Source organism: Mandrillus leucophaeus, unplaced genomic scaffold, assembly GCF_000951045.1.
Source record: "Mandrillus leucophaeus isolate KB7577 unplaced genomic scaffold, Mleu.le_1.0 Scaffold262, whole genome shotgun sequence".
Lineage (NCBI taxonomy): Eukaryota > Metazoa > Chordata > Mammalia > Primates > Cercopithecidae > Mandrillus > Mandrillus leucophaeus.
In genome coordinates, this window is record NW_012102721.1 from 3,923,859 (window position 1) to 3,944,650 (window position 20,792).

The following is a 20,792-nucleotide window of genomic DNA, read 5'->3' on the forward strand; positions in this document are numbered from 1 at the left end:
GCCTAGGGGGCGGAAGCATCAAGTGGCGCCGTTTCCTCCCTTCAGAGCCAACCCTGCTGGGCTTCTCGGGTCAGATCAGCCCTCCCCCGGGGTCAGCCCGGCGGGGAAAGCAGCCCCCCTCCGCTGGCGACCTCAGAGCTCTCGGGCACAGCCCCGCGCACCTGCCCCGCGCACCTGCCCCTCCCACGCCCACCCCGCGCGCCTGCCGGGTCCGCACCTGCACCTGCCATTTGCCCGACTGGCCGCGCACCCAGCTGGCCCGCCCCTGCCCGACACGACCGCTGCCCGCCCCTTGCCTTCCTGACCCGGGGCTCCGGTGGCTGCTGTCGCCTGGGAGCTGCCGCCAGGGCCAGGAGTGGAGCGGCACCTGGAAGATGCGCCCGTTGGTCAGCGGTGAGTGAGCCCCCGCCTCGGGGCAGGGGTAGGGGCGGGAAGGAGGACACCGGGGGGAGGGTCGCTTCCTGGCCCTGCCTGGGACCCTCCAAACTGAGTAAAAGGGTGAGAGCTGGCGCTTGGCGCCGAGGCTAGTCTTAGACCTGGGATCAGGAACGTGGGAAGCGATTCCAGAGGGGGCGAACAGTGGTGGTTTCTAGCAGGGTTCCCCCACCTTGTGTCTCGCGCTCGCCCGGCCTATTCCTGCCGCCCCAGCCGGGGTGCATGGGGTAGGAGAGGAACCTGGAATGTAACATTGTAACATTTTACTTGGAAAGTAGGTTGGAGGGGAGCCCAGGCACAGCCCCGCACCCCTCCCAGGCTCCCCACACTTCTCCTTCCTGGAGAGGGTACATGCCTGCCCGCGCCCCTGACCTCGCACGCCAGGTAGGGGCTGGCCTCTGCCAGTTGATAAGGCTGTTTTTTTCCCCCATTTTTCAAACGACTTGACACTAGACAATTTGGAAAAATAGGAAAAAGGAAAGAAGAAACCCATTATTTTGACCAGTCATCGCCGTTTCTTGCAGTCTGTCTTAGCTGTGCCTCAGTCCTCTGTCACTTTCCTGTCACAGGCCATCTTGGGTCCTGGTGTCCACTGCCCTGGCCTCTGTCACACATGCCCTTTCTAATTGGTTTTGCGGGTCTCCTCCTATAATCTGAAGAATGTGGATTCCTCCTGGAGCGACGCAGCCTGGCTGTGTGAAATGGAAGGTTCAGAAGTGGGAAGTTATCTGGGCCTCTTCGGTAGATCACTTCCTGGTCTGGGATCTCAGGTCCTCTGTGGTGAGGGTGTTGGACTAAACCATCGCCATTCCTGCCAGCACCAGCATTCTGGTGGTGATCACACTCCAGCAAGTTCTAAATGCTGTCTTTTCTGCACTATTCCCAAATGTAGGAAAGCCGCATTTTCAGATTTTTGCTTTGTGTAAAATATTCATATTTTCCTTAAAAACTATGAATGACACTGTTTTTGATAACTTGTGTGGATTGTAGGAGAGGTATGTATCTCCTTCCTTAGGGCACCAACTTTCATTATAGCTATTCTGGAAGAGTGTTTTCCATTATTTCTGTATTGTATAATTATTATTTCCTGGTGACTTATGGACAATACTGAATATGATTACATTGCTTTCCCTCACTTTTGATTTTATGAACTAAAGATCAGGAGACATTCTTGGAGTGGGCGTTGTCCTGGACGCTTCTGTCCAGTGCTGGGTTTGCTCCAGGCAGACGTTCCCAGGAGGGACATTCAGACTGAATGGAAGGAGCAAGTTGAGCCGCCACCATGCCTTCACCTGCGGGGCCTGGTAGTGGGCATCTTAATGCCTTGAAATGGGCATGGGCGTATGGACAGTCAAGGCGGGTTATGCTGCACACCTGCGGTGGTGTTTCAGAGTGGCCCTTCCTAGCACTTCTGCCAAAAAGCCCTCCTGCCCAGTGCCCAGGACAGTGATGACAGTGGACACTGAGGCCAGCAAAGCCTAGGATCCCAAAGACAGTGAGTCCCAAAATACGGACCATCCACCCTCAGCAATCCTGGCCTCTCAAGTACAAAAGGTGTGGGTGTGGCCTTCATGGTGAGGTGATCTGAATACATGTTGGCAAGGCAGCAGTGACAGCAGCTTCCCTGTCCTCATTCAGGTTGAAGGAAATCCCATCAATAGAAGTGGATCCTAGGGCCTGAGATTGCCCTTTTTAGGTGGCCCTTGGATTGGAGGGAGGGAGAGAGCCCTAAAATCCTCCTAGCTGTAACCCGGTGTCATATCCATTTGGTTTCAGGATTACTTTCTTTCTGGCACTTTTTAGATGTTTATTGTTTACAGACAGGGTCTTGCTCTGTAGCCCAGACTGAAGTGCAATGGAGTGATTATAGCTCACTGCAGCCTTGAACTCGTAGGTTCAAGTAATCCTCCTGCCTCAGCCTCCTGAGTAGCTGAGAGTACAGACACATGCCACCATGCCCAGCTAATTTTTTTAAACTTTTTGTAGAGATGGGGTCTTGCTATGTTGCCTAGGCTGGTCTTGAACTCCTGGCCTCAAGTTGAACTCCTGGGCTCCTCGGCTTTCCAAAATGCTGAGGTAACAGGTGTGAGCCACTGCCCCCAGTTTCTGGCTCTTAAGTGAAGCAGCCAGGGCGCTCCTGAGACCCCTGTGGATCTCAGAGTGGGGATTGGCTGGGACACGTGCACGTGCACCCACACACATTCACACAGAGGCAGACACACTGGAGGTGAGTCTCTTAGGAGAAAGTTCACTGGCTTTCCTCCTGTGCTAAGAACAGCCTTTGCTGTAACACTCATCCTGTCTGCTGCTCAGCAAGCACAGTGGAAGACATTTCCATGAGCCGATGATGACTTTATTACCTTACGGGGAAAGGCAGGATCCTGGTTACAAAATCACGGAAGTGTTCCTGGACTCTGTACTTCCTGCCCCGCCTCTGAAGCTGCTGGGTCTCCTCCCCTTGGGGCAGGCCCACCGGGGCTCCGGGAGTTGTCTTAGTGGAGGCCCTGGGCTCCCAAGCTTTCTTCTTCCCAAGTGTGTCCCAGCTTAGGGGCTGATTCTTCCCTGCTGCCCGGTGTCTGAGCCTCTGTCTTGACAGGCTGCCTTGGCTCCTGCCCATCCTGCTTTCACTCCCAGGACTGAGTTCTGATTGCTGGTGTTCAACCCACAGAGAGGCTGTGCCACAGCTCACCCGGTGCTATGTTGGGGCTGAATTGTGCCTCCCCGCACAACTCCCCAACCCCGTTTACATGTTGTCATCCTAATCCCTGCCCAGTATCTCAGAATGCAACTGGATCTGGAGATAGGGTTGTTAAAGAGGTATTTCAGGTATAATGAGGTTATCAGGGTGAGCCCTGATCCAGTCTGATTGGTGACCTTATAAGGAGGAGATGAAGACACACACAGAGGCCCTGTGAGGACACAGGGAGAAGACACCATCCACAATCCAAGGAGAGAGGCTCAGAGGAACCTTGATCTTGGACTTCCAGCCTCCAGAATCTTGAGAAAATAAATTTCAATTTCAATTTTTTTTTTTTTTTAAAGATGATGTCTTGCTGTCACCCAGGCTGGAGTGCAATATTGCAGTTGTAGCTCCCTGCAACCCCAAAGTTCTGGGCTCAGGCAATCCTGCCTCAGCCTCCTGAGTAATTGGGACTACAGGTCTGCACCGCCACACCTGACTATTCTTTTAAAATTTTTCTGTAGACATGGGGTCTCATTATGTTGCCCAGGATGGTCTCAAACTCCTGAGATCAAGCCATCCCTCCACCTTGGCCTCCCGAAGTGCTGGGATTACAGGCATGAGCTATTGAGCCCAGCCTAAATGTCTATTGTTGAAGCCTCCCAGTTTGTGTTAGTTTGTTATAGCAGCCTGAGGAAATGATGCTGCCTGCCTGGATTTTTTCTGTCACGTCCTGGCTACTATGTCCTGCCCTCTCTCTCGTGGCTGGGATACTGCTGTGACTTTGTGCTAGACCTGAGCACAGGCTGCTGGTCCAGCTTACCACCCATCTTCTGATGATGGGCCGACCCCAGTGCCGGCGGCTGGATCTGCCTCCGGACTCTAGGTCATGGCTTCTCCCAGCCAGGTGCATGTTGTAATCTAGACTGTCCCCAGCCTAGAGGCCATTGGATGCGCCCCTCACCCAAAGCACAGATACTCTCTAGTCTTCCTGGGAGTCCTGAAAAGTGTCCCAGAAGAGAGCTCCCTGCCACACCAGGACCCGCCATGGGCTAGCTACCTACCCTTCTTCTTGTGAGGACACTTGGCTTATTTATTCTCCATTTTCTTCTCTGTCATGTCCACCTATTTGTTTTTGTTCAGCTGAGGCCATAGTTACCTCTTCCTTTGTGTAGCTGCTTGTTACACATTCAAAAGGTAGATAATGTTCCTTTTCAACCTGCTCCAAGCTAAACAGCAGCTTATTGCTCAGGATCTCAGGTGTGGTGTGTTGTCTAGAAGAGCCTCTGAACATTGTCTGGTTAGCCAGTTTCCTTCTTCAAATACAACACTTGGATGAAATAGTCCAGCTGTGACCCACATGCACAGGATACAGGGGGCGGCCCTTGCCTTTGTCACAGCTGTTGTCATAGGCCACTCTGCACTCTGTGTTCATCCAACAGAATTTTCTGGAACATCAGTGACCCACACAGTGTCCCAGGCATGCTGCGTGGCCCTGGAGGGAGGCTTCTGTGGCATCTGTGTGGGCACTGTGGCTGGGCTGCGTAGGGAAGAGTACCCGCTAGGCAGAGACCACTGTTGCAGAGGAGTGAGCCCGGGAGTGTAGCACCCACAGGTGGCTGAGCACAGCCGTTGGCGCTGCTGCAGGAGAGGGACCTGCAAGCTCACACCTGTCTCATTTTGTTTTCTGTGTCTGGTTTAACTACTTTGAGATGCCCCTCCAGTCCTAGAAACTGCACTGATCACACTGCCTTGGGCCTCTCCCCAGAGGAAACCACCTATGCTTACTAGTCTAACAATCTTAGCAGTTTGGAAATTCAAAATTTAAAAATGGTGTTGAACTATGCACTCGAAAAAGCAAAACAAAGCAAAACCCCAAGGCTAACCAGAAACATCTCCTTCCATCCCCATGGCTCCCTCTGCCCAAGCGCTGGGCCTCCTAGCACAAGCACACACTGCCTTGGTGCAGTACAGCCAGTGCATGGGCTGGGGACAGCTGGGTTCCTGAGAAGGGAAGGACGATCCCTAGGTGCTGGAAGTCCAGGTGAGGTCCAGAGCTGCACCCTGGGTGGGTGGACGGGTGGGGCCCATTGTTGGGTCCTTCAGACTTGACATTCCCTTCTCTTCCTTTCCTTTTTCCTCCTTTCCTCATTTCCCCTTCACTTACTTTCTTCTTTCCTCCCTGTCTCTCTCCCTTCTTCCTTCCTTCTCTTAATTCTTAGGACTGTACCTATTAGCACATACTTAAATGCATTAGGCACATACACCATGACCCATCCTACTCAGGGCCTGTGGTCATCCCTGCATGGTAGCAATCTGGGTAAGCGAACTGCTGAATGAGTTCTGATCTATGCTGTATTTAGGGAGCAAATTCTAAAAGCCTAGGCCATGGGTTGCCTATGAAAAGACAGAGAGCTGCCCCCCAGGCCTCTGGTGACCCAGGAGGAGATCAATGTCTTTTCCTTGGAAATTGTGCTGCTCACATCAAACAAGAGAAGTAAGATATTGTTGCCAATCAACCAGAAATATATCTCCAGGGACTTTCTGTCATTGGGAACCTTGACTGGCCCAGCAGGCACATCCGCGATGATAGAACAGGTTTGGGGACTTTTCCCCAGTGTTACGTGACCAGGCCTTGACCCAGCAGGAATCTGTTGCATGCTTGCTGGCGTCAGCTACTATTCCCAGTGCTGGTGATATGGAAATAAACCAAAGGGACAGAGCTTTACCCCTGAAATTTCAGTGTAATTGCAGGAGCGTGCTCAAATCCAGTTGTATCTCACAGGGGGAATGAGCCACTTTTGTTTTTTCAGGTTCACGTTGGGCATGCTGGTTCACAAGGTGCTTGATTAGCTGTTTTGACGTTAACATTCAAGGAAGCACTTAAGACCCAAACCAACAGCAAATACAACTTGCCCTTGAAAGCATTCCTGTCTTGTTTGTATTCTCTGATACTGTCTACTACGAAGGCCCTGACACCGCCTTCCACCTTGCCTATAACTCAGTCCCCTGACACTGGGCCAGGATGAAAAGCCACAGGAGGGATGGGGAGAGCCAAGGGCCGGGGCCACCACCAAGTCCTTCACAGCAGCTGCTTGGTATCCTCTCTGCAGGCCCGCTCAAGGTGGTGTTCCTGGTCCTTGCCTCCTTGTGTGCCTGGTATTCGGGATACTTACTCGCAGAGCTCATTCCAGATGCACCCCTGTCCAGTGCTGCCTATAGCATCCACAGCATCGGGGAGAGGCCTGTCCTCAAAGGTGAGTGCCGTGCTTGGGGCGGACGGCTGCCTTCATGGCTTGTGTGCAGAGGGAGGAGTGGTGGTTTCTGCCCCAGCTTGGGGCTTGGGGGGCCCTGATGGCTCTATATCAGGAAGGAGGAGGAGAGAAGTATTTTGCAGTTACTCATTTAGGTCCTACACCATTCTAAGGCATGTGCCGCTGCTGACCCCATGTGAGACTAGAACAGTGTGGCTTCTGGTTACCAGCACAAACCTGCAGCCTGACCTTGAACTGAGCTCTTTCAGCCCAGATCTTGGCTTCCTCCCATGGGAAGCACAGGAGGGTCCAGGTTCTGCACTCCAGAATCATTTTAAGGTTTCTATCAGACCGAATAGCTGTTGGAAAGTCTTCTGTAATGTCTTGGGAAGCAAAAGCGAATAATAATTGAGTAGATGTGAAAGAAAGGTCAGACATTGTATGTCGGTGAACAGAGGCCCTCAACCATCAGCCTAGGAAAGGCCCAGCTCTCTGTATGTAGGGTGGCTGCTTTCTGTCCTTCCCCGCAATCAAGGTGGGTTTTTCTGAGAGCCTGCTGTGTGCTGGGCATGTCCAGGAGCTAAGGAGAGAGAGGACAAGCACACGAGGTCCCTGTCCCTTTGGCACTGAGACCCTAGTGACGGGAGGTGACAGCTTAACACATGAACAAATGTGATTTGAGCATTTGTTCAATCACGTTTGGAGGATGGGCGGGGAAAGCCTCTGAGAAGGAGGTGAAAATTGAGAAGCGATCTCAGTGAAGCAAGGGAGTAGACTGTGCTTGGTTCTGAGGGCTGTGTGCCAGTTTGGTTGGAAGCATCGTGGCTTAGTCCACGCAGGTTACTGTAAGAGAATACCATAGACTGGGGACTTTATAAACAACACATTTATTTCTCACAGTGTTGGAGGCTGGGAAGTTCAAGATCAAGGTACCTGCAGATTTCCTCTTGTCTAGAGGGTACCTGCATTCTGCTTCTAAGACGGCTCTTTTTGCCAAACGAGGTCTCTGAGGCCCCTTTCATAAGGGCACTACTCCCATTCCTGAAGGCTTCACCTGCCAAAGGCCCCACCTCCTAACGCCAGCACACTGGGGGTTAGGTTCCAACATATGAATTTTGGGGGGACCTATTCAGTCCATAGCACATAAATTGCAAATTGGGGGCCCAGAGACAGACCTGAGATAAGATTTGTCTAAAAGCAAAACAAATGAAATATGGACAAATATTTTAAAATCAAGAGATTTCCCATAAAACTCCATGTTTATAGCATCTCTTGAAACGGTAGAAGCTCTTGTACCCCAGGCCCTCATTCCTGCAAGGCCACAATCAGCCACAGATGGCCAGGCTGTGGTTACACAAGGGCCAGATTCTGGCCGGGACCAAAGGCATTCATCCAGTGGCCCAGGTGTAAAGTCACAGGAACAGGGAAGGAACAAGGAAAATGAGGTCCTTGTGCTTTATACATAGAAAGAGTACCTACAAGTAGCGCTGATTACTATGTTCTTTGCCCTGGTTTCAATCTTATTTTACAATACACATTCTGGGAAAGACTGAATTATTGCCAAAGGAAATGCCTACTGTCAAAGTCCATTTATTTATTAATTCAGCAGGTATACTTAGTAACAGCCTCCTTCTCTGGGCCATGGTCTGAGTGCACATGTTTTAAGGTTCATCCTTTACTTCTAAGAACCTCAGAGTCTACTAGAGAAGAACTTAAAAGCCAAATCATAATGTTAGCTGTTGGGAAGGGGTGAAATTTCAAAGGATTTATTAAAAATTATGTTGGAAAACTGTGGAACACTCTGATAGTAGACTGCTCCCTTTTCAAAATTTCACTGCAAATAGATATGCTGGTATATTTTTAATACAAAAATAAAGTATAAAAATCAATTTGCACAAATATAAAAAACTGGGTAATGGTAAAATACTTCTGTAAAAACCATTTCTTTTCAGATTAATTACCTTTTATGACCAAAAAAAAAGGAGAAAAAATAACTTCATAGGAATTGACTATGACTGGGTGTTTTTATTTTTCAAAAGATTTTTGCCTTGAACTTGCCTGTCATCACACTTCCTTATTACATCTAGGCTATGGGTGAAGGATATGTGTGTCGAGGACATGGAAGACGCCCTCAAAGGGATTACTTTCTCTTTCAGTAATTTTTTACATATCATTCATTCATTCATTTTTATTTTAATAGCTTTAGGGGTACCAGTGGTTTTTGGTTACATGGATGAATTGTATACGTGAAGGCTATGATTTTAGTGTACCCATTACTGAGTGGTATACGTCATACCCAATATGTAGTTTGTTATCCCTCACCCCCCTCTTACCCCCACTTCTGAGTCTCTAGTGTCCCTGATATCATTCTTATGCCTTTGCATGCCTGTGGCTTGGCTCCCACTTACAAGTAAGAACATGCAATATCTAGCTTTCCACTCCTGAATTACTTCACTTAGAATAATGGCCTCCAGTTCCATCCAAGTTGCTGCAAAATACATTATTTTGTTCTTTTTTATAGCTGAGTGGTATTCCATGGCGTATATATATCACATCTACTCTTCAGTTGATAAGCACTTAGATTGGTTCCATATGTTTGCAATTGTGAATTGTGGTGCAGTAAACATACACGTGCATTTTTACACACAATTTAAAGTTTGTCCAGACAGTGGTGCCTCTGAAACCAGTCTTTTTAGAAGGGCTCATTAACGGGGTGGGCCAGAGACGTCCCCACCTTCTTCTTATGACTGAAGGAGGGCTGAGCTCCCAAAGGTGGTGGGAGAGGGGTGGCAAGTGGCCGTGATGTTCATGTCCTGGCTCCTGTGACTTGAAAGCTCCACTTTGGAGGGATATGGAACTGCTTGGGGCCTGCTGGGCTCAGCGTTTTGGGGCTAACCCTGCTGAGAGATCCAGGTGGGGAATGCTGCTTTGCAGCAAGGCTTATTTGGTGTTGGCAGCACCGGCATGGCTGGTGCGATGCTTTCAAGGAACAGCCTCACCCAAAACACAGGTGCCTTCCTGTCCACATGCTGCATGTACAGCCTCTTAGGGCTGCTCCCTCAAGCTCCTTCTAGGTTGATGTTGCTGAATTGTTAGGAAAGATGGTGTTTTCCCCAGCTTCAGAGCAACTTCAAGGATTAAGGCTCAGGTCCTGGTATCAGTGCAGGTTCTGGGATTTCTCAGTTATACTTTGCTCATGCAGGGCACTGTCCTGCAGGATGTTCATCTTAGATGTCCACAGGTGCCCCCATGCATTTACCTAGCGACCAACATGCTGCATCCGAATCTGAAGCACAGGAACAGACACATTCAGACTTGAGATTGGTACTGGGTACTGAGAGAAGCCACTGAGAAGCTAGAAAACGAAGAACTCAACACAGTTGCTAGAAATGGATGGAAACTAGGAATCCAGGAGCACATGGATGATTATCCATCCTTGAAAGGACTCATGGAGTTCCTCCAACACAGATGAGGACCCTGTGTTCCTTGAGCCTATGGTCTGGTGGAAGACATTGGTGTTCCTTAACTAGAGCAAGGCCTGGTGGCTCTGCACTGGGCTAACTACCAAGGCAGAGAGGTGCTTTGGGCTGGGCTGATAGGACCTGCAAGCTAAGTGGGAAGGAGAAGCCGTGCAGGAGGAGAGTGACCCTGGGAGGAGGGCTCCTGGGATCTGAGTGACTTCCATGTGTGGCCATCAGCATGTTAAAGACTGTAGGGCAATGAAGGATGGTGCATTCATTTCTTGCCTTTAAAGATTGGGTGTTCAGCCTTATGGTTAGGTTGGGCCGGGGCTTGGTCTATAAACCAGAAGCATCAAGGGAACTGCCTTTCCTGCGTGTTTGCAAAGCACAGACCTTGCTGTTCTGGTCAGGAGCTCTTTCCAGCCAGGCTAGGTCTGGGCAAGCCAGAGAGGCATTCTCAAGTCACACAAGTGTAGGGCTCAGCACCTATACTTAATTTAAATTCATTGAATCCTGTCTTCCTTTAACATTTTGATATTTGTTCATCGTGGGTTATTTTGCATTCATGTTGTTTTTTTAACAATTATTGCATTCAGCTGTTACTTATTTTGATTCTTGAGCTTTTGGGTACCCCCTTAAGCTTCACACCTGAAGCCAGCACCTCACTGGCCTCACCCCAGTTCCAGCTACTCCTGTCTCTCTCTCAGACATGTTGTCACTACAAGTGCATGTGGAAGAAGGCTAAAAGCGTCTCAGTGCAATGCTACCTTAGATTGAAAAAAAGGTGCTTTGCTGACCAAGGCAGAGAGGTGCCTGTGGATGGTGATTTTGTACAGGAGTGCTAAGCAGGCATTGCAGGGGTTCGTACCACTGAACCCATTTGTAGATGTAATGGCCACCCGTTTAGGTGAATGTGAGCAGATACAAAGGAATAAAGACGGCCTAGCCTGCCCCAGGCTTGCTGTATAAGTGGTGCGGGGGGAGCAGGGGAGGGTCATCTCTCAGGCTGATGGGAAGGCTGCTGCTGAGCTTCGACACCCTGTCACCTCTCGAGTGTCAGTTAGCACATTAATTCAAGCATTGCTGTTCGAGGGGACTGCCCAGCGAGGCTGTGGCAGAAACGAGACACACTTGGCAGAGTATGAGAACATGGAAGGACGGCTAACACGGCCTTTCCATGTCTGAATGGGCATCGCTGCAGAAGTGAATGAACCATGTTTTCCTCCTTGTTCTAAGAAGACAGCGCTGAGCCCACCAGCTTCCACAGCTAGCTAGAGGACGAAGCTGCAGGGCACAGATTGAGAGCCAGAATTTTTAGTAATTAGGATCTTGAAGAGCAGATCCAGCTGCCCAGGAAACTTGGGAGCTCGAAGTCACCCCTTGCCCACCCCTCATCCTATGCCCAGAGTTCCAAGGAAAGTGACCCTGAGGTGCTTCTCAATACCACATTTGAATCTTTTTTCTCAAAATCGATCTTGTAATTATAGTATGCTATGTGGTCATCAACACAGTGATACACAGGAGTTTCTTAGACATATGCAGCACGAAGCATGCCATACACATCTGTGGGCAAATCCAAGTTTTCTGATTTGGGTCCTATTAGGACATAACCAAGGAGTCTTCTGTGTTAGGAAATTCTGAACTGTAACTTCTTGTATCTCAAAGAATAATAAAATATATGTATTTATAGTGCTTTATAAATCTAAAAGCAAGAAAGCATATAATCTTCGTCCCAAACTACCTTTTATAAATTTCACCTCTGGAGATTAGGTAGACACAGTGTCTGAGAAGAAGTGTCTGGAATCAGGACCCTCTAACGGCTGCAGCACGGCACTAGTGCACAGCGAGACGGCTCGAGGGCAAACGATTCAGACCCTGAGAGGACTGACCTACTACACGCCACTTTCTGTCCTTCCTCTCACCCTCAACCCTTGGTCATTCAGTCTGTCAGCACCAGTGTTCTGGAACTGCTTTCCGGACTACCACATCGCCAAACCCAGAGCTGCTAGAACTGGGGGGGACTCAGATGCTGGCAGCCCCAGCTTTCCCACCACCTTTTCCCCATATTATCCTCAGGGTGGCATCTTTGTGCTGTTCCTGCCCAGGTCCCCACGGGCTGTTGCTGCTGCTACTCCTTCCCCGCCTCCCCTTCTCTCCTCCTCTTCTTAGATCTCCCCTCATCTCCCTCTTCCTCCTCTTCTTTGTCCTCTTCCTCATCCTCCTTTCCCTTCTCCTCCTCCCCATCCTCCTCGTCCCCATCCTCCTCCCTCTATCCTCCTCCCCCTCTTCCCCCTTCTTCCCCTCTTCCTCCTCTTGCCCCTCTTTCTCCTCCTCCTCTCCCTTCCTCCCTTCTCTTCCTCTTGTTATTTCTCTCCTCCTCCCTCATATCCCCACCTTCTTTCCTTCTCTCCCCGCTCCTCCTCGTCTTCTCTTCTACCTCATCCTCCATCCCCTCCCCGCCTCCATCGTCCTCCTTCTCCTGTCCCTCCTCCTCCTCTTCCAGCTTGTCCACTCAGGCTGGCCAAACTCCAGCCACTGCATCATGTTTTCTTCATACCCAGGGCCCAGAAGACCCAGTAACCAACTCCTGCCTGCCCTCAGTTTCCTGATCTGTGTAGCCTAAGGCTGGTGAGATTTTATTTTTTATTTATTTACATTTTTTATTGAGACAGTGATATGGTTTGACTGTGTTCCCACCCAAGTCTCATTTTGAATTGTAGTTCTCATAATCTGCACGTTTCATGGGAGGGACCCAGTGGGAAGTAATTGAATCATGGGGGCAGTTACCCCCATGCTGCTGTTCTCATGATAGTGAGTGAGTTCTCACAAGATTTGATGGTTTCGTAAGGCGCTCCCCCTTTGCTCAATTCTCATTCTTCTCCTTGCTGCCACCATGTGAAGAGGGACATGTTTCCTTCCTCTTCTGCCATGATTGTAAGTTTCCTGAGGCCTCCCCAGCCCTGAACAACTGCTAGTCAATTAAACTTCATTCCTTTATAAATTACCCAGTCTTGGGTATTTCTTCATAGCAGCATGAGAATGAACTGATACAAACTGGGTCTTGCTCTGTTGCCCAGGCTGGAGTGCACTGACAGGATCCTGGCTCACTGCAGCTGGCTGGAGAGATTTTAAACAGCTCCATCCCCGAACTGCCTACCAAAAACAAAGCAGTCCCTCAATAAGTATACGTTGACTGAGTGGCTTCATTAGTGAAGGAAGGGGCTTTGCAATACAGTGACCCTGTTTTAAGGACAGGAACAGTGAGATTCAGTCCGTGCAACTGGTTCTTGGAGTGGCACTGCTGGTCCCTGCTCACTTTCATTCATATTGGAGCCCCCAGCCACCTGTTCTAGAACTGGCATTGATGTTGAGCTCATTGACCTTTGGGTTCTAGAATCCAGCTTTCTGGCAAGCTGGAGACATTTGTTGTCATTCCCATGATGCCCTTGGCCTCCATCATTCCCCAGAGATGAAGGATCGAGAGTCCTCGGGCCCATGTAGGAGCTCATTTAATGCCAAGGTACCCCCACCTGAAAAATAAGAACTTGCAGACTTTCTTTTCAACAGCAAGGACCAGGAGAGAGCTCCTGGTATCCACTTGTTGCACTGAGCACCTTTATTGTGTCACTGGACAATCACTGTAGCCCTGAACATCAGTGCTTGCCTCCTGAGGAAACTGAGGCACCGAGCACTTCACCAGCTTCATGGCCAAGATTATGGGGAGTGAGACCCCTGAGTCTCGAGGCCTTACTGCCACGCCGCAGCTGTAGCGTCTCGCCCCTGGCGGCTTTCAGGCTTTCCTTTATCCGTGTGCACCCTGCTTTGTCCACCTGCTTACCTATCCTTTCCTAAGTGCAGCTGCAGAGGGCCTTTGGTTCTGGTCTTGGATCCCATCCTCCTTAACCTTGCAGGTCTGCACTCTCCTTGTGTTCATGCCATGGAGATTGCCTCCCCGTCATTTCTACATAGGCTGAATCTGAGCTCATCAGTGTGTCTCGCTGAATTTCCTTTCTAGACACGGCCTCTTCTGCTCCTCATGTGATCCTTGTGGTTGCTGGAAATCTGTTTGAGCACCAGCTGCTCCTGCTAGGGCCTCTCTCGGTGTTTCTTTAGTCCTTTTATTACTGGGAAGATTGAGGCTCACACTGGGTTCATCTGCGGTGTGAAAGACTGTGCTCACCCAGCAAGGCACAGAACCCTGGCTCTTACCTGGCTCCTTCTCATCCTGTGAAGCCCAGTTGCCTGGATCGCCCTCCTCCCTTCCTCCCCATCTCTCTGTCTCTACCCCACCCCCCTACCCCCACCCCTCATTTTCCTCTTAACCACTGAACCAAGGATCGAGTTAAAGTGTTTATCACTCTGTGCAGGGCCTCCTTGGTTTTGTATACTGATTCCCTTTTATTCCCACTTCCGTCTCCAGTTCCCCACACCCCTGAGGTGTTTAGGGATGCCTTTTTGTTTGAATATCTGACTGCAGATTGGGCCACTGTGTTTGGCGGGCATGTCCTTCAGTGTCATTTTGTAGACCCCATTCTAGTTCTCCTTTGTCCTTCAGGACCAAGCCTTGAGGGCGCATCTTCATGGAGGTCTCTCGGAGGGCCATGCTCCACACCATCCCGCCTAGGCCCATTTCCCACTCTGTGCACTTGAGGTCAGGCCCGGACTGGCCTCCAGCTCCTCACCTCCTTGCTGTTCTGCTGCAGGGATAGACTTGGGTGAAATTTCCTTTGGGATATATCTACCTAGGAGTGGAACTATTTGGCCATAGGGAAGCTGGAGACATTATGCCTATGATGCCCTTAATTTGACTGAGCCAAGCTAGAGGCCTTCTTCTAACATGTGGTTCATGGGGCTCCCTCCTCCCCATATTCACCTGCAGGCTTCAGGGACCAGCTTCCTGAGTTGGCCCATCCTGAGCGGTGCTCCGGGGACCTCACTGCACCAACAGGCAGCTCTCAGGTTACTAATGAGTTTATGAACACCAAGTTGAGCCTGAGGCTGCTATTTCTTTCTGACAGACAGGAGGAGGAATGAGAAACAGCTTAGGAGAAAAACCCGAGCTCACTAGAACCTCAGTGGGTGCACACCGGATGCAGAGTGCCGATGCCGGAGGGCCCATGCAAGAGGGTGCTGAGCTCTTCCCATGGCGGCCAGAGCCAAGGGCTGCTCCGGGCAGGCTATGACCGCGCAGCACGTTTATGAAGCCTTTGTCCCCGTCGCCCCATTCTGTAAATCACAAATTCTCACTTCGCTGGCTTTTCTATTGGGCTGTTCTCTTTTCCTACTTTATTTGCAGGGAGTTTCTTATCTATATTGAGTGATTCGATTAATGCCTACTTTGTACATAGCGCATATCATCATCTGAAAAGATCTTCTTTGGCCAAGTGTCGTGGCTTACGCCTGTAATCCCAGCACTTTGGGAGGCCAAGGTGGGTGGATCACTTGAGGTCAGTTGTTCAAGACCAGCCTGGCCAACATGGTGAAACTCTGTCTCTACTAAAAATACAAAAATTAACCAGGCATGGTGGTGGGCATCTGTAGTCCCAGCTACTTGGGAGGCTGAGGCAAGAGAATCACTTGAACCCAGGAGGTGGAGGTTGCAGTGAGCTGAGATGGCACCACTGTACTCCAGCCTGGGTGACAAAGTGAGACTGTCTCAAAAAAAAAAAAAAAAAAAAATATATATATATATATATATATATATTCTTTGACTTTACTTTCTGCCTCTTCTATTTGTGTGTGAGCTATTCTATTCATGCTATACCTGTAGAATCTAGGCCAGTTTCTGGTGTTTAATAAATGTTTGTGAGTGAGTAAAGGAGTGAATCTAGTTTAGAGCCATGTGTAGCCCACACACAGCTCACAGCCCCAGGCTGTACAGGGGAGCTTCAGGGGAGAGTCACTAGAAACAGCACCCTGTTGACTTTGTCTTGCATGTAGTCAGATCTTAGGGAGGGCCATCATTTTCTCAGAAAGTCTTGTAAAACAGAACTAAACCAAACACATCAGCTGTATTCAGTCACCTCCCTAGACTCTCAACCAAAACAAAATGAACTGACAACTCTTAAATGGCCATAGTTGAGGTAACACTGAAATTCAAGTCATGAAAACTAACATGTAATGCTAATCTTGCCACTAACTTGCTGTTAACATCTTGGAGTTGTTCCTTATCTGTCAGTGAGGGTGCATAGCAGATGCCACCTATACGTATACTAAGGCTCATTCCAGTCTTGAGATGACATCTACCTCCAATGGTGCCATGTCCTCTGAAATATCGCTGTCCTTAGTAAAACCCAGGATTACCCCGGAAGCACATTGTGTAGGATTCACTGCAGTGCCCTCTGGCTAAAGTCATATAGGAGCAATGCTACTCTCACTTGGTGGCAAAGGCTTAAGGCTTAATAAAGGTGACACAGTGCTGGGAATGGCCACCAACCCGGGGTGGGGGGAGTTCAGCAACTTTTGACAGTGGCTTCCCTTAGCCAAATGCACACCCAGCCATACTACCTTCACTGGACTCAGAAGCACCTAATAAATAATTAGCATTGATTAGCAGAGAAACAAACACTTTTTGATGGCTTCTGGTCTTTGGTTTTTGCAGACTGGACTTTTAATCTCCTATAGAACAATGAGGTAATTGAAATGGTCAAAATGCCATATGCAAACAGCCACCGCCTTTGTTTGCCTAGTCTATATTGACAGGATCTTATTTCATGACTCGATATTTCTAGTGACTTTGCATGGATCGCCTACCCTCTGGAATAATCTTCCTTGTTTATAGGAGTTAAAATGAGATCATTGTTCCCAAATCAGGAAGTATTTTTAAAAGACAGATTCCTGGACCCCACTCTGGGAAATTCAAAGCTCCCTAGGTCCAGGGTGGAAGCTAAGAACCTGTATTTATTTTAATGTTTTAAACTTGGCTTCATACAGAGCCAAATTTGATCGTCCTGGATCTAAGCAGTCGTTATGGTTTCTTTTAAATCTAAGGTTCTGTGTGATTTGTATCTGAATTTCATAAAACCTCCTCTCCACTCTTCCAAGTCCCAGTCTACACATTCCTGTGGTTACAGCACATCTGGGGAAAGCCACCGGGAGAGTCCAGACGCAAGGCTGCACGAGCTCCATAGCTAGGTTCTCATTGCTGTCGCTACTTTCAGAGCCGGGTAAAGTAGCTATCGTATTATAAACCAGGAGTTGCCCATAAGGACGAGGAATCAGGTGGATTTTCCTCAGCAAGAGAATAATTTCTTAGACTGAAACTGACAGCAGAAGGCCGACTGCATCTTAGGGAATGGTGTCGCTGCTGGAGGCTTTCAGTCTTAAACACGCCAACTTTTCATGAGGCATAAAAAACAGGAGACTAAATAGAAGGCCCACTGTTCTCCCTGGCTGGGACACTGGCTTCTACGTAAGCCACAGGAACTTTACCTTTTGATTGTTTGGGGGAAGGAATTCCAGGAAAAACACTGAAGACCTTGATGTGGTTCTCTAGGCAGGGTTTGGAAAGAACTGTGTTTTCCCAGGAGCTGTGTCCACCCTCCAACCCCACACTGAGTTAGGAACATGGTCTTCTTTCTTCATTCACGTGATGATACTTTGTGCTTCTGGGAAATGGATGGAGGACTCGGAAAGCCTACTGACTCTTTTTTTTAATGACACATGGGTTCCCTGCCCATTCCCAGGCCCTGTGAGGAAACACAAAGGCCCATCTGGGTGTCATCCTTAGTCACTAAAGCCGCATACTCCCTGGAGCATATGAGGCACATCAAACGCCTCCCTTCTGGAAAGCCCGCCTGCACATGTCCACATGAAACAGGACTCTCACTTTGCAGAGCTCCAAGGGCTGCAAGTCTGGAAGCTGGGGAGGAGGCCATGCTTCTGGCTGACGGGCTGCCAGGCCCTGTAGTGGGGACCTGCTCGTTCTGCTGCTGACCCCGTAGGAGGAGTCCCTGGGGAGAGCATCCCTATGGGACCCCCACAGTGGCCCCGCTGGAAACTCCAGCACCAGCCCTTTGGGTGAGTGTCCTGGGTCCAAGGGTGGGAGTGCTGGGCAGGCCTGTGTAGGCCTGTGCACCCTAAGCCCCAGCCCCTGAGGCAGGAGGAGGGACAGGAACAAGTTAGGCTAGAACTCAGCCCACTGTTCTCCAGCTGGGGCTCTTCTCACCCAAGCTCCTCCTTTCCCTCCACCTAAGTTTAGAAGCTGCTGCTCCTGCCTTGGGAACCTGTCATGGGATTGAGGCCAGGCCTGGTGCCCTTTGATCATTGCAAAGGTTCCCAGTGCCTGTTGGTGCCAGAACCATGGAAAGCCAGGAAACAAAGAATGCAGATGTCAGGTGGGAGGAAGGCCCAGGTACCCTGTGGCCCTTCAGCCTCCCAGGGTGCTTATAAAAGAAATATTTAATGCATCTGAAATAAACTTTACCTGGAAAGAATTTACTGCTAGTTTCAGAATGAAAAATGTATTTTTAGGTCAAAACTGTTATTCGATATGTTTGCAGGCACAACCCTTAGCTAAATCACAAAACACGGATTATTTTATAAACCTTTCCACCATTTCTGGAAAGAAGTACTCCTTGGCTTTGTTATCCTCTCCTCCCTCGTTAGTTAAAGGTTTAACTTTGAATTTAGGCTTAACTTCTCTCTGCTTCCTATATTGCTTTTGAGGTTTATTGACCAGAACATGCGACTTGCACAGGAGCCAGAATCATCCCAAAGGTTAGTAGAGACTGGAGAAATATGAGGACCAGATATTTATACCAGTTTAGTTGCAAAGAGACACTGCCTTATTCATCTTGTGTTCCCATTTCTGTTTGTCTTAAGATATTTTTTAATTTCCCTTTTAATTTCTTCTCTGATCCATTTTAATTTCTTCTCTGATCCATTGGTTGTTCAGGAACATGTTGTTAAATGTCTACATATTTGTAGATTTCCTGAAATTACTCCTGTGATTAATTTCTAGTTTCATACCCTCATGGTGGGGATCTTCTCTTTGCCTCCTTTGTGGTGTCTTCAGATCCTGTTTGCCCATTTGTAATGGTTCAGCTGGCTTCACCACAAAGGAAAACTACCTTTTCCATCTTCCCTTGCTACCTCTTGTGCTAAGCTGCTGCCATACTGTTGTCCTAATGACCATACCCTCCAGGATGCAGAGGTGGTTTTATCTTTTAGGAACCATCAGGGCCATGGATGTGGCATGCCATCCACCTCTGTGAGTAGGCATACCACACCTGTCAGCATGCACAGCGTGTCTGTGTAGAGGCGCATGTCCTCTTCGTCCTCCAGCTGAGAGGATTCTGTATCCAGTTTACTCCCTGCAGCATCCTGATGATGACAAAAAGACCTGAAAGTGTTTCCGAGACAGTTCATAAGTCTCTGAGAGCAGGTCCTGGTTAAACGAACCATGGAGCTGCCGTTCTGAGAACAGCACTGCCCACGGGAAAGCGGACAGGTCTGTGCGCTTGTGAAGGGAACAGGTCGCCGACGCTAAAGGGGAGCACGGGCTCCAGGGAGGATTCCTGAGTATTCCCATTCGTGTATTCTCTCTGAATTCGTGTATTCTCTGAATTGAGAGAATACACGAATTTGCATACACAGGGTGTCTGCAAAGTTGGGAACCAGGACACACCTACTTTTAAACTGTCAGTTACATTTTCAAATGCTATATTCAATGTGTTTTCAGGCGAATACCTAAGTAATGAGTATAATTATTAAATTGAAAAAAAGGAACAAAATGCAGAGTGTCCAAAAATCTAGAAACAGTGGAAAAAATAGTCTATTTGTAGCACGTTTTCATGTGAGCAATTGGACACTTGCTTTAAATTTAGGTATATGGAAATTGACAAAAAACAAAACAAAACAAAACAAAAACATTAAGTTAATTGTTTGAAAAGTTTCACCACATTGGCCAGGCTGGTCTCAAACTCCTCACCTCAGGAGATCCACCCGCTTTGGCCTCACAAAGTGCTGGAATTACAGGCCTGAGCCACCATGCCCAGCTGAGTATTTTTAAAAAGGGAAAAGAAACTGTAGGCTATTTGAGTGTTAACTGCTAAGAAGAATAAAATAAAACAGGAAGTGGGGCTGGGTGGTACTGAGGTGGGCTGGAGTGTTGAGATGAGATGGGGTCGGCAAGGAGAAAGATCTGAAGGAGGGAGCCAGCCTTCAGGATTGGTGTGAGCACTCACGGGAGAGCTCTGTGTTTTCACCTACTGGGGATGGAGGACTGTGGTCACCAAGAAACCCAGACCACATCCAGCTCGGCCCTGACAGCTTGCTCTGATGTCACAGCACCTCTCTGTGCCCAGTTTTCTCCAGCAGGCCCTTCCAGCACCAGTGCTGTTTGCCCTGGTCATGATAGCTTTTATCTTTAATTAATTCATTGACAGCATGTGTTGATATACGTATACATTGTGGAATGGCCCAATCAAGCCACTTAACATGCATCACCTCACATATTTAACGTTTTTATGTGATGAAAACACTTAAAATGTACTCTAATGGTGATTTTCGTGTATACAATGCAGTAGTTCCCCCTACTTATCTGTGGTTTTGCTTTCTGTGATTTCACTTACCTTTGGCCATTCACAGTGCAAATATACTAAACAGAAAACCCCAGAAAAAAGCAATTTATATGTTTTAAGTTGTGTGCCATTTTGATTAGTGTGATGTAATCTCACACCTTCTCGTCTTGTCCTGCCTTATCCCATGGGGGACGTGAATCTTCCCTTTGTCCAGCATCTCGGTGCTGTACGCACTCCCTGCCTGTTAGTCACTTAGGAGCCAGCTGGTCATCAGATTGACTGTCACAGTATCTGTGTTCAAGTCACCTTTATTTTACTGAATAATGGCTCCACAGAGCAAGAGTAGAGGTGCTGGCAACTTGGATATGCCAAAGAGAAGCCGGAAAGTGCTTGCTTGCTTGCTTGCTTGCTTCCTTTTTTTTTTTTTTTTTTTTTTTTT

The 20,792-nt window shown here is 48.7% G+C and overlaps 1 protein-coding gene across 3 annotated transcripts in view; it reads left to right on the forward strand.

Moving 5' to 3' along the window:
- The first annotated feature begins 216 nt into the window (after window positions 1–216).
- FAM3B (family with sequence similarity 3, member B) overlaps window positions 217–20,792 on the forward strand; it is a 65,968-nt gene continuing 45,392 nt past the window's right edge. Inside the window, exons 1-3 of one of the 3 annotated variants that reach the window (XM_011984183.1) lie at window positions 217–386; window positions 3,921–3,927; window positions 6,229–6,372. In XM_011984183.1, coding sequence (XP_011839573.1) covers window positions 375–386; window positions 3,921–3,927; window positions 6,229–6,372 — 163 coding nt within the window. In that variant the 5' untranslated portion in view covers window positions 217–374. Of the gene's footprint in view, window positions 387–3,920; window positions 3,928–6,131; window positions 6,373–20,792 lie in introns of those variants that run through there. The other 2 variants (XM_011984184.1, XM_011984182.1) reach the window with 2 other exon arrangements.